At 47.1% G+C, this 14,169-nt stretch overlaps 1 protein-coding gene across 9 annotated transcripts in view; it reads left to right on the top strand.

The window, feature by feature from the left end:
- Positions 1-14,169, top strand: part of ZDHHC3 (zDHHC palmitoyltransferase 3) — a 67,621-nt gene that overhangs the window by 18,628 nt on the left and 34,824 nt on the right. For 4 of the 9 annotated variants that reach the window (XM_019946719.3, XM_019946721.3, XM_019946720.3 and 1 more), the window contains one exon: positions 5,378-5,707. The exons of the other annotated variants lie outside the window; for them this stretch is intronic. In XM_019946719.3, the coding sequence (XP_019802278.1) occupies positions 5,402-5,707 (306 nt within the window). In that variant the 5' untranslated portion in view covers positions 5,378-5,401. The remainder of the gene's footprint in view (positions 1-5,377; positions 5,708-14,169) is intronic. 9 annotated transcript variants of the gene reach the window in all.

Genomic DNA, 14,169 nt, shown 5'->3' with positions numbered 1-14,169 from the left:
AAACAAATCTAACAAGATTTAGTTTTATTTGCTTTTCCAGTCCACAGCCAATTAGCAGTAGTAAATAGAGGGTATGTTGGGAAGATTGGTAGCTGTAGACACAGAAATGACAGCCAGGAATGGAGGAGGAAGACAAAGAACCACACAAAGGAGATGCCAGAATTAACAATTATAATAGTCTGCACAGGCCAGTTGGTGTGAGGCCGAGAGCCCAGTGATTCTCTGTACCCCCTGAGGACATTACCTAACACACTCCATTAATTGATGTTCCTGGTAATGACTCTAAATCATTCCGAAGAAATGGATGGTTATTGTACTTAAGACAGGAAGAGCTATAATATCCCTTTTTTGTTGTTTTTTGTTTTACTTTTTAATATTTCCAATTTAACCATCCAAATTGTTAAAATGTGTTTCTGCTTAGGAATAAGCCACAGTTACCTGGGAAATTTGCTTATGTGGAAGGGCCTATTCCTCAGGAAAACCACACGTATGAAACACAACTCAAGTTTAGTCAACTCATTGCCGTATGTACGATCAAGAATGAGCAATTGTCAGAGGACAGATAGAATACAGTCAGCTACTGTGAAGATACACCATGAGCATAATGTGATCACTGGAAGTATATAAACAAGAGCATTGCTCTAAAATTTATTTTCAGTGATTATCCATTTCTGAAAACCACACAGTTTATGATAATTGAAGAACAATGGAGTACACAGGTTGTGGTGAGATGACCCTCAGGCAGCAGATGACAGGAGGATACACTGCCACAGACGTGTGTTGGGGTGGGGTGAGTCGTCACTGACCATCTAGGTCACACTGAGCTGTTCTGCAGGGGAAGCAGGCAGACCTCGGAGATGTTGCAGGTTCAGTTCCAGACCACCGCAATAAAGTGAAAATTGCAATAAAGCAAGTCACATGAATTTTTTTTTTTTACAATAAAGCAAATCACATGCATATAAAAGTTATGTTTCTACTGTAGTCTACTGGGTGTGCAATAGCATTATGTCTAAAAAACAACATACCTTATTTGTTTGTTTGCTTTTGTTTTTTTGGCTGTGCCACATGGTTTTCGGGATCTTACTTCCCTGACCAGGGATCGAACCCGAGCCCATGGCAGTGAAAGCGCCAAGTCCTAACACCAGACTGCCAGGGAATTCCCATATACCTTATTTTAAAAATACTTTAATGCTCAAAAATGCTAACCATCATCTGAGCCTTCAGCAAAAGCTGTTGGAGAGTCTTGCCTTGATGGCTGCAGACTAGTCAGGGTGGTGCTGAAGGCTGAGGTGGCAAAATAAGACAGCAGTGAAATTTGTGGCATTGATTGACTCTTCCTTTCAAGAACAGTTTCTCCATAGCGTGCAATGCCGTTTGATAGTATTTTACACGTAGTAGACCGTCTTTCAGAATTGGACTCAATCTTCTCAAACCCTGCTGCTGCTTTATCAACTAAGTTTATGTACTATTCTAAGTCCTTTGTTGTCATTTCAACAATCTGCACAGCATCTTCACCAGGAGTAGATTTTATCTCAAGAAACTACTTTCTTTGTTCATTCATAATAAGCAGCTCCTTATCCATTCAAGTTTTATCAGGAGGTTGCAGCAGTTCAGTCACATTTTCAGGCTCTACTTCTAATTCTGCTTCTCTTGCTGTTTCCACCACATCTGCAGTGACTTCCTCGAGGCACTGAAGTCTTGAACCCCTCAAAGTCATACATGAGGGTTAGAATCACCTTCTTCCAAACTCCTGTTAATGTTGATATTTTGACCTCTTCCCACCAGTCACAAATTTTTTTTTTTTTTACATCTTTATTGGAGTATAATTGCTTTACAATGGTGTGTTAGTTTCTGCTTTATAACAAAGTGAATCAGAGAGTGGCATGGACAAATGTTCTTAATGGCATCTAGAATGGTGCATCCTTTGCAGAAGGTTTTCAATTGACTTTGCCCAGATCCATCAGAGAAATCACTGCTTATGGCAGCTGTAGTCTTATGAAATGTATTTCTTAAATAAGACTTGACAGTCAGAATGCCTTTTTGATCTGTGGGCTGTAGAATGAATGTTAGGTTGGCAGACATGAAAAAAACATTAATCTAGTTGTACATCTCCATCAGAGCTCTTGGGTGACCAGGTGCATTGTCAATGAGCAGTACTATTTTGAAAGGAATATTTTTTTTCTGAGCAGTAGGTCTCAACAATGGGCTTAAAATAGTAAACCATGTTATAAACAGATGTGCTGTCATCTAGACTTCGTTTCCATTTATAGAGCACAGGCAAGAGTAGATTGCGCATGATTCTTAAGGGCCTTAGGATTTTCAGAATGGTAAATGAGCATTGGCTTCAACTTCGAGTCACCAGCTGCATTAGAGAGTCCGCCTGTCCTTTGAAGTTTTGAAGCCAGGTAGTGACTTCTCTCAAGCTATGGAAGTCCTAGATGGCATCTTCTTCCAATAGAAGGCTGTTTTGTCTACATTGGAAATTTGTTCTTTAGTGTAGCCACCTTTCATGAATTATCTTAGCTAGATCTTCTGGATAACTTGCTGGTGTAGCTTCCGTGTCAGCACTTGCTGCTTCACCTTGCACTTTCATGTTATGGAGATCGCTGCTCTCCTTAAACTTCATGAACCAAACTCTGCTAATAAGCTCAGACTTTTCTTCTGCAATTTCCTCACTTCTCAAAGCCTTCACAGAACTGAAGAGAGTTAGGGCCATGCTCTGAGTTAGGCTTTGGCTTAAGGGAATATTATGGCTGGTTTGATCTTCTGTCCAGACCGCGAAAACTTTCTCCACATCAGCAATAAAGCTGTTTCGCTTCCTTATCATTCGTGTGTTCACTGGAGTAGCACTTTTAATTTCCTTCAAGAACTTTTCCTTTGCATTCACAACTTGGCTAACTATTTGGTGCAAGAAGCATAGCTTTTTGGACTGTCTCAGCTTTTGAAATGCCTTCCTCACTAAGCTTAATCAAATAGTAACGTCAAAGATTGCTGATTGCAGATCACATAACAGTATAATAACAATGAAAACGTTTGAAATATTGCGAGGATTACCAAAATGTGACAGAGACAAATGCTGTTGGAAAAATGGCACCAATAGACTTGCTCAGCACAGGGCTGCTGCAGACCTTCAATTTGTAAAAAAGTAGTATCTGCAAAGCGTAATAAAGTGAAGAGAAATAAAATGAGGTGTGCCTGTATTTATTTGGTGGGTGACAACTACCTAGAACCAGCAAACTTCTGTAAAGAGCCAGAGGAAATACTTTAGGCTAATGGGTCTTTCCATCACAACTATTCAACCCTGCAAAAAAGATATAGAGAATATAATATGTGTAATCGAATAGTATGGCTGTGGTCCAATAAAACTATTGGTTTAGAACTTAAATAGCAATCGTGGGGACATAGATGATATGCATACAAATCAGTATGGCAGCAGGAAAAAGAATGCTTGCATTTGGAGGTTGTCAAAATGTTGAGCTTCCATCAGCTTTTGAATCATAATGGGATTTCAGCTTTTCGTTCGTTTGGTTTTGTTTGTACAGAGTTTAGAATTTTAGAATTTGCTTGCCATAGGTCAGGTCCCAGATGTCCCCAGTTTTCAGTCTCCTGCTGTCCTTCTCTTTGGTGCTTCAGAAGGTATCCCTGCATCTTTTAATGCCTCTAGGTTGTCCCTGGCAACACTAATTGCCACTATCTTGTGAAGAGCACAAGGTTGCTCTATTGGAAAATTCTGGTTGAATGTGATAGTCACTCTGAGTATTTTTTGAGTCAGTGTTCCTTTGGACAAGCACACAGTACACATTTAACTGCCTTTCAGCCATTAATTCTCTGCCACCATGGGAGGGGAGGCCTTGGCCTTATTCTTTCATTATTAGTCACTGCAAGTTTTGATTCCAGAATGTCTATCATTTGAGTAGTAGTTACTGATCTGCCGTCTCAGCTTTCTGGACACATCCTTACTTTTCATGACGCTACTGTAGTCACTTCAGATCCTCTTTCTTCGTTGGGGGTGAGGGCAGTGGAGGAAGGAGGAAAATTGGGCAAAGGGTAAGGATAACCCAGTACAACCATTGAAAGCTTGCCCTTCCCCTTCAGAGCTGCAGTCTTCAGAAAAGCACACAGCCAGTGCTGCTTTTGAGTGATTTCCTGTGCTGTGAAGTGATTTGAGTTCTCAAAAGACTGAGATGTTGCTTGCCTGCATCATAGACTGTGCTCCGGGTGGTTTTCCCATGGCCCCTACATCTGAGAGAGAACTGGAGCCATCGCGGTTTCTGAGAAACCTGGTTGGTGAAACGACAGGCCCCAGAGTTTAAGATAAAGAACTGGAGCAGGGGAATCTAGACTGACATGTCTTGCAGCATGTGCCGTGGACAGAGAGACTTCAGTTATCGCGTCTTAGTGATTTCATTGCTCTCTCCAGAGACTCAGCTGCAGCTGTGAGGAAGAAAGGCTGTGTTGCTCAGCACTTGCTTCTGAAGTAACTGACGTCTTTCCTAGAGAGAAGACGTGCACACCGCCTGTGATGTGTGCAGGGTCTTGCGGTCGACAGCACGAGTAACAGGCACCTCCAACTCTCTCGACCCTCACACCAACTGTGAGGAGGGGGCTGGGGCTGGAATGTGGGTGTTTTCCTAGGTCAGGAGACCAGAACTCACGAAGCCCCACAAGCAGGTGGTGCGGAAACATCTCTGGACTCATTGTCCAACATTCCTACGCTTTGCCCTATCACCATGAGTAGAGCAGAACTCATTCCTGGAAAATAAACCATTTTGGCCATAGGGCTAAAAACCCTAGCTTGTTTCAAGAACATTCCCCATCCTAGTGAGTGTTTTGCCTTTATTATTGGCTAATGCAGTGCACTAAGTTAGAAGGTCTTCATGGTTGCAGCTTAACCCTAGTCCTAGGTTACCACTACTTTCCTCCTACTCAATCCAGCCTCAACACGAGTCTCTGGGTTTGTCCACAGTGTAGAGGCAGCAGTGTTACTGATGAAGAGAGTTTTCCCAGAGGGCCTGGTGCTCCCCCTCCCACCCCTTTGTCTTTTAGGTCAAAATTTGAACATATCTGTTAGTCCGCCTCCCAGCTGGTGTGCTGTGTGTGCTGCTGCTGCTCCGGCTGACCTGAGGCGAGGCATTTGCCCTTTGAAGGTTCCCCTTTCTTTATCTGTCACGTGAAGGCTTTGGGCAAGGTGGCCCTGTTTTAGCTTTCAGAAGTAGGGACAAGAACTCACATTGGAAATGAACAGAAGGTTTAGGCAGCTTTTCTGCAAGAAGTTTGCACATAGGTACTCATGGCTCGCTTTGGAAAGGTAATTTTGTCAAGTCTCCTTGATGACAAGACCACACCAAATTTCTGGGTTCTTTCTTCTCTCTTCCAGATGCCAGTATGGACAGAATAGCTTATGATGCTTATCCCCGCCCACCACTTCCGAGACATTGAGCGGAAGCCAGAATACCTCCAGCCAGAGAAGTGCGTCCCACCTCCCCACCCCAGTCCTGTGGGAACCATGTGGTTTATCCGTGATGGCTGTGGCATCGCCTGTGCCGTTGTCACCTGGTTTCTGGTCCTCTATGCGGAGTTTGTGGTCCTCTTTGTCATGCTGATTCCATCCCGAGACTACGTGTACAGCATCATCAATGGAATTATGTTCAACCTGCTGGCCTTCTTGGCCCTGGCTTCCCACTGCCGGGCCATGTTGACGGACCCCGTGAGTATGTCTGGGCTTGTTTTGACCAGCCCACACTCTCCTCCTCTGGCCCTGGCATGGCCGCCGCCTGCATGTGCCCCCTGACCTTGGGAATGTGGAGAATAGGAGGGCCAGGGCTGGGGTGGGAAAGTGGACTCAGGCCCCACCGAGGGGACCCCATCTGTACCACAGCCTGTCTTGGTTGAATGATGCTTTCTGTATGTAGGTGTCTGCATTAATTGAGCCTACCATGGGAGGAGTTTGATCTCGAGGAGGCTTAGCCTCTAGTTAGAAAGGCACAGTGAGAAAACCACGAGGCTGGGGCCAGATGATCCGAGTGGAAGGCATGCTGGGGGTTGGATCAGGATGGGGCCTCCCAGTGAAGATAGGACTGGAGCCAGGTGAAGCTGAAATTAAAGCCCTATCCAGTTCCAGGAACCTGCACAACAGTGGCCTTTACCTTGTTTGGGCGAGGCTCATCTTTCCCTGAAAAGCTGGATAAGCCTGTTTCAGGCCCTAGCAAGTGCCTCTTGGTTGAGTATCTTTGGGTAAAGCTGTGGTTTTCTGCCCAATGACTTAGCTAAATATACCAAGCTGTGCAAGTGGCTGTCGAGTATTAAAGTCTCCGTTCCTGCTCATTAAAAGTGAGAGAGAGTGTTATTTGATAAAATAACGCTCATTAAAAGTGAGAGAGAGCGTTATTTGATAAAGACTTCCTATGGCTTAATTGTTTCAGTACGTGGGACAAGTGTGTTTAAATTAAGAAAGGGAAAGCACTGCAAGTGGCAGTGCACTGGCCACACAGATTTCGTTTCTGTGAGTCCTGGGGAAAGCACAGTAAAAATGCTGGGTCCTGAGCTAGTTCCCTTCTCAGAGGGCTCCATTTCCTGCTGGTTCAGGTGGTGGATTGTTAATCCATCCCTAGGGAAAGCCACTTTCCCGGCTCAATCACAAGCCAGTGACCGGCCCATATGGCGCCTCTTCTCATGCACGTGCCTGGAGAGATCGCACACACTGGCAGGCAGGGGCCTGCTGGCCCAGTGTTAGAGCTGCTCGTAGGATTGTTGAACAGCTGTCACCTGAAGGAAATGAAGTACATGGTTATAAGTGCCCTGAAACACAGGGCATAAACAGTTTTCCTCAGCAGCATCAATTTGATCATAATGGAAACAAATTAAGGGTTCATTCAGAAATTTTTATGGTGCCCTTGCTATTGGGGATACAAGAGTAAAAGACATTATTTGTCTCAGCTTATAATTTAGTGTCTGCTGAGCCCCAGGCACTCTTCCTTCTCTCAAGGTGCCCTCTGTCTAGAGGAGACAACAGGTGAGGTTAACCCCGTGTGATGAAGGCTGTGGCAGAAGGAAGCACAAATTGCTGTGGAAGAACAAAAATTAACCAGTCTAGGCAGGGGTGGCTGCCTGGAGGAGGTGATGCCCAGGCCAGTTCTTGTCAGAACAATGTACATGGGCAGGGAAGGTGGAGGGTGATAGGGCAGGAAGACACTGACAGCATTCCAGGCAGAGGGAGCAGCATACACAGAGGCACAGGAATGCAGGAGTGTGGTTGTTTGGAGTGGTAGGAACTTAGGAGAATGGGTTTGGTTTGGTGATGTGGCCAGAGTGCCAAAGAAGTGGGGTAGGAGTTGGAAAATGGGGCCAGCGAGAGCCCCTGAGGATTTTAAAAGAGTGATGAGATCAGATTGTCATTTTACAAGGATCACCGTGGCAGCAGTGAGGAGGAGCCCCGGGGGCACTGAGGAGTGGGACAAAATGGATGCCATGTTTATTGAGTACCTACTATGTGAGAGGGTCCTTCTGAGCAATGGATACAGCTGTGAGCAAGACAGACCACAATCCCTGCCCTACTGCTGCCCACATCCTAGCGTAGGGCGTCAGGCAGTAAAGACGTGATGGAACAAGGTAATTTCAGAAGTCGAAAAGGGCTTTAAAGACAGCAAAACCGTGTGATCCAGGGGCTGTGGTAGTGACTTTTCTGGGGCAAAGGAGGACTATTTATTTATTTACTTACTTATTTTTTATTTTATTTTATTTTATTTTATTTTATTTTTCCAGAATCCTAATCACTAGGCCACCAGGGAACTCCTGAAAGCTCATAGTGGTTTGGTTTGGTTTTAATTAATTAATTTATTTATTTTTGGCTGCGTTGGGTCTTCGTTGCTGCGTGCAGGCTTTCTCTAGTTGCGGCGAGCGGGGGCTACTCTTTGTTGCGGTGCGCCAGCTTCTCATTGCGGTGGCTTCTCTTGTTGAGGAGCATGGGCTCTAGGTGAGCAGGCGTCAGTAGTTGTGGCACATGGGCTTCAGCAGTTGTGGCTCGCGGGCTCTAGGTGCATGGGCTTCAGTAGTCGTGGCGCACGGGCTTAGTTGCTCTGTGGCATGTGGAGTCTTCCCGAGCCAGGGCTCGAACCTGTGTCCCCTGATTGGCAGGCGGATTCTTAACCACTGCACCACCAGGGAAGTCCCAGGAGGACTATTTAAATGAAGGTGATCTGAGAAGGACCCCTGAGGCGATGCCACTTGAGCTGAGGCCTAAATAACATGAAGGGGTAGGTCAGGCAGGTGAAGGTCAGAGGGCAGTGCCTTGCAGGCAGAGGAGAGGTACAAAGGCCCAGAGATAGGAGTGTGCTTGGCGTGTTTGAGAAACAGGACTCAGACCAGGGTGACCAGAGCATGGTGAGCAGAGGCGAGAGGGGCTGGAAGTGGTGGGGAGGGCTGCAGAAGCCAGGCCGGGCAGGACCTGTGGGCCTCGTGAGAACCTTGGTCTCTATTGTACAGTGAGAAGCCATCAGAGAGGCATGATGTGACCTGATTTTTGAGAAGACACTGCCTTGTGCTTGCGATAGGGTTCTGAGGTGGCGCAAGTAGAAGCAGGAAGATGAGAGTTATCGCAGTGGGCCACGCAAGACGTGGTGGCAGCTCAGACCAAGGTGGGAGCGGTGAGGCTGGGGGAGAGAAACTTTTGGATTTGGAATGTATTTTAAGCCCCTAATGCTCAGGCCTGGCTGCATATTAGAATCCCTTGAGGAGCTTTCGAAAAGTACTGATGCCTTGGGCCCCATCCCCAGAGATTCTACTCTAATTGATCTGGGATGGGGCCCTGGGATTGGGGTGCTTTAAAGCTCCCAGGTATCCCTCATATTCATCCAGGTCTGAGAACCGCCATTCAGAAGAGTGACAAAAGGGGAGAGGGATCAGAGAGTGTGCCTTCCAGAGTCTTGGCTGGAGTAGCTGGGAGGTTTGCTGGTCTCCTTTATTGAATGGGAGAGTCTGGGGAGAACAGATTTTGGAGGAGAAATCAAGACTTCTATTCTGGCCAAACTGTGTCTCTGTTACGTGTAAGCAGGAGTGCTAGCTGGGCAGTGGACAGCCAGGTCTGGGGCTGGTGGGGAGTTGGGATCAGAGAGTAGTGTGGAGTTTACTGGTTTCTAGAAGGCATGTGAATCAGGGAACTGGATGTCGGGTGGGAGGGAGAAGAGGCTTCTGCCCTGGCCTTCCTGCTACCCTCACACACATGTGTTCTTTGACCTCCACGTTGTGCCCTCTCCAGGGTCTTCCTCAGTCTGGCCCCTTGCAGTCGGATGCAGGAGTGATTCTCACTGGGTGTTGCTCGGCTTCCAATCCCAAATGAGAGCCACAGACTATATCCCAAACACCATTCAGCTTCTCATAGGTGTGTTTTGCTGTTGGCCTGAAAGAAAATGGGGCAAAAAAATAAAGCGTCTGTCAAATATCTACCATTAGTAAGGGGAGCAACTCAAAGCATGCCCTGCAGACCTGCCCCATCTCCGGCTCTTCATGCTGCCACCTGCCTCTCCCCACTCCCAACATGTGACATCTTATGCAAAACCCAGTACACAAAACAGAGAGAGGTGGGGCTGCAGAGGAAGGAACCCTTGGGACACCCCGGGCTTCCAAGGGACGGAATTGGGGAGCCCAGATCTCACACTGAAAGCAAGTCAATTAGGGGTTCCTTATTAACACTGCAGGCAGAGTCTGTTTTTAAAAAGGCACCACTGCAGGATTCTAAGGAGTTCCCTAATAGGATTGTAATGTTTTGTATCTCAAGAATTCATGTTGTGTATAATTTTTCAGAAAAGTTTATATCCGGAGGTTATAAGCAATGTATAACAATGTATGCATTGTATATCATTTTAGTTTGTTAATATTACTAGTAAAACAAAAAACAAACAAAAAACTCCTGCAGTCTCCCCCAGACAGTTACTGGTAGCCCTTTCAGCTTTGAAATTCTTATTCCAAAGGTAACATCAGAAGAGTTGCAACCACTACAGCTTTCTGGACCATTTAGCAGTCATTTACTCCAACATAGTAGTAAGTGGGTCCACGAAGAGCTTGAGCAGAAAAGGGGAGAAAGAAATGACTTGGAGGTGGAACTCCCATTTGAGAAATGGGGTGAAAGGGATAGACAGGCCTGTAAGAAGAGGGAAGGGGGCAGGTGGACAGAGGGGCTGTACCTCACTTGGCAGGTGTGCTGGCCTGGAGGTGGCATGGTGTGGGCGGGCGCGTGAATCAGACCGGTGTTTGATTTCAGGCTGCCCTCTCCTTGCCTGCTCTGAGGTTGTGTAATGTCTTCAAAGGAGCTTTCTGTGTTCCTGAAACACTTGAGACGGTGCGAGGTCGAGAGTGGCTCCGCTTGCCTGGAGGAGGCAGCCTCCTGAAGGCAACCTGGGCTCAGGGATTCTGACCTTGGTACCTGCTCTGTCTCCCTGCCCCATCCCAATTCACCACCTGACCTTTTCCAGTTATAAATACATTTTAACTCCTCATCCTAGGAACCCCCTCAGGAATCCTGAAGGATTCCATTTAAAATTTAGATCTGGGACAACACCTGTCTCCCAGAAGGTGCTTAAAGCTGAGAGCGTGTTTCTTTTTGTCCTGGCTGCTGAAAGCCCAAAGCCAAGCACTACACAATCACAGCAGTTGTGTCAACCCTATGATCAGCTTTTTTTTTTTTTTTTTGCCCCTGCTGTCTTTGGACCTAATCGTTTATTAACCTCATCGTAAATTATCTCAAATCTGAGATTTGAGAACAAGAGGAATGTAAATGAATTCAATTTAACCACGTTGTTAAGGGAAGGAAAATTCATCTGTATGCCTGCCAGTGTCCCTCCCTGCCTTTGAATCCCACCCTGTGAACACCTTGCTATAAACAGACCTCACATGACTATCTGAGACCACTGCAGGCCAGTGATTGGAGTTTCAGCTGCCCAAACCGGAATAACAGGACTCACTTCAACATGCAGTTGGTAATCCCTTCTGGAGTCTCTCTCTCGGTGACCTTATTGAGCACAACTGTGTACAGAATCAGTGAGTATTTACTCGGGCAAGTACGGTGGCAGAATGATGTCAGGTCCGTGGGAGCATAGGACGAATAGCACCGGGTCGTCCTGCAGTGTGCCGTGTAATGTACGTGGGTGCTGCGTGCAGCCAGAGAAGGGCCTCGCACACTTTGCCCAAAGGTGTTGACACATTCCCTGGATCAGGTCAGGGACTTGCCTCAGGGTTCATTTGAGGAGGGTGCTGCACTCTGCCTAGTGCCAGGCAATTTCTCATACCTGCCACTGAGTAATCCATAAACACTGACCAGAAAATCTTTCTAGCTCCAGAGAGAAGAAGGTGACCAATTTGGGGGTTACCTACCTCCTACCTTTCTGTGGAGGAGACAGGTGGCCTTTTGACACAGGCCTGGGCTGGTCACCTGTTCCTGGCAGAGCTATTAGAGGGAGAGTTTCTGACTAGACCAGCAGGTGTGCTCATGCCATGATCCCATGGCCCCTGAAACAGTTTAAGCAAGTTTTCATACTTGTTGCTTGAAATAAATGGCATCATTGGTGCTTCTTTGGAACCTGTCTCCACCCCTTTCCAAGTGTGTCCTTTTTACATCATCATATTATCCTGGATACTAATTGAAACAGGCCTTGTTATCTTGGGCCTATTTCAGTCTTAATGTTTGTGTAGTTATACAGTACTTCACAGGAGAATGATATTATGGCATGAAGGCAATTAAAAAGAAAACCCTTTTCAATCACTTAATAGAATAGAAACATAAGTTGGGGGCTTCCCTCGTGGCGCAGTGGTTAAGAATCCGTCAATGCAGGGGACATGGGATTGATCCCTGGTTGGGGAAGATCCCACATGCCGTGGAGCAACTAAGCCTGTGTGCCACAACTATTGAGCCTGTGCTCTAGAGCCCGCAAGCCACAACTACTGAGCCCACGTGCCACAACTACTGAAGCCTGCGCACCTACTACTGAAGCCTGCTTCAGTAGGGCTCTAGAGTGCGCCTAGAGCCCATGCTCCACAAGAGAAGCCACTGCAATGAGAAACCAGCGTAATGCAATGAAGAGTAGTCCCTGCTCGCGACAACTAGAGAAAGCCCGCATGCAGCAACAAAGACCCAACGTACCCAAAAAGATAAAAAAATTAAAAAATAATAAAATATGTAAGTTGTCTTCTGATAGAGGCATAGATTCTAGACTTGGGTCTGAATCCTGCCACTGCCACCTGTTAGTCATGTGATCTTGGGAAGTTGCTTAACTTCTCTGCTTTAGTTGCCTCATCTATAATATGAGGAATATCATAGTCTCTGCCTCATAGGTTTATTGTCAGAATTAATTGACAAAGTACAGTAAAGCCCTTGGAACTGTGCCTGGCATATAAGCAATCAATAAATGTCTGTTGTATCATCACTGTTATTCAGCTTGGATTTATTGAAGACTTGTTCCGTGCCGGGCCCTGGGCAATTCATTGGGCTACAAATTAAAGACATTGTCTCTGTCCACCAGGAATTTACAGTCATGTAGGAGAGATCAGCGTATACTTAAATGATAGGTGTTATAAGACAAATACAAGCTATGGTAGCACAAAGGCCAAGTGATGGGTTCTGTCTTGGGTGTAGCCTGGGGCCATTAGAAAGAAGGCAGAGGATGTGGTCCCTGAGTGGGTTTGTTGTAGGTGCAGGAGGCAAGGATGTGCATGACAGGCTAGAGGGGAGGTGCTAATATGGGTCCCTAAGGGCACAAGAGGAAGACTTGGAGAGCACAGAGCCTCTGGGAAACTCCAGGTAGTCCACAGGGTGGGACTGTCAGGGGAGGGAGGTGACACTGGAAGGGTGGTTCAGGGCTGGATCTTGGTGGCCTTGCCTGAGCCCTGCCCAGGAGCTTGGACTCTGTACCATGTGAAGGCTCTAGGGAGCCAGGGAAGGCTTTTAGGCAAGGGGAATAACATGATCAGATGCACATTTTAGAAAGTTTACTCTGGAAAATAGTGGGGAGAAAGGATAGAGGTGAGGCTGCAGGATACAGGGAGAGACTGGAGGCAGGAAGACCTGGGGGACTCTAGTGTCTGGGGCACGCGATGATGGGGTTCAACTAAGGCTGTGAGAGTGGCACGGAGGGGAGAACATTGGATTCAAGGCATCATTTGGGGCCATATTAAGTTGGTGGAGTGGGTGGGAGTGTGAGGCAGAGGGTTAGAAGAGCTGCAGATGACTACTGGGTTTCTACCCCAGGTGACCGGGTAGATGATGTCTCATGGGCCAGGAAGGGGAGAATAGGAAGTACAGTTTGTGGAGAAAGTAATGGGTTCAGTTCTGTGAAGTTGAATTTTGGGGTTTGTTTTAATGTCTTTTGAACAACCAGGTAGAAACATCTTCATCCCCAAAAGAGGTCTGAGCTGGAGCTGGTGATAGAGGAAGATTGTCTGGGGAATGCAGGATGAACAAGGAAGAGGGCTAGTGGTGCAGCCCCAAGGATCACCCATGTCCAGGATGGGCAGGAGAGTGAGAAAGGCATAGCCCTAGAGGCAGGTGGAGACCAAGAGGGCATGGAGCCGTCACAAGAGAGTGACAGGAGGAGGGACTGGTGGGCGTGAGGAGACCCAAGAAAGATGAGGGCTGGGAACTGACCTTTGGATTTGGCCACAGGGAGTTGCTTGTTGACCTAGTGGGAGCAGTTCTGTGGTATGGAGGCAACAGGTGCCAGAGAATTGGAACTAAAGAGTCAGTGAGGGCTTCCCTGGTGGCGCAGTGGTTGGGAGTCCGCCTGCTGATGCAGGGGACACGGGTTCGTGCCCCGGTCCGGGAGGATCCCACATGCCGCAGAGCGGCTGGGCCCGTGAGCCATGGCCGCTGAGCCTGCGCGTCTGGAGCCTGTGCTCCACAACGGGAGAGGCCACAACAGTGAGAGGCCCGTGTACTGCAAAAAAAAAAAAAAAAGAGTCAGTGAGAGGTGAGCAGAGACAGCAAATGTACACAACTTGGAGAAACTTAGCTGTGAAGGAAGGAGAGCATGGAGTCTGCTAAGAGCCTGAAGGGAAAGCTCTGAGGTAGAAGTATGAGCCCCTGAGGGCCCCTCGTCCTCCACACAGTGGGTCCCCGTGAGTCCAGGGATGGGAGGAGCGAGAGGAGGAGTAAGGAGGGGGTTACCCTGGCAGCCTCCGTTTCCT

This window comes from Tursiops truncatus, chromosome 10, assembly GCF_011762595.2.
Source record: "Tursiops truncatus isolate mTurTru1 chromosome 10, mTurTru1.mat.Y, whole genome shotgun sequence".
Lineage (NCBI taxonomy): Eukaryota > Metazoa > Chordata > Mammalia > Artiodactyla > Delphinidae > Tursiops > Tursiops truncatus.
This window is presented reverse-complemented; position numbering and strand designations above follow the sequence as displayed.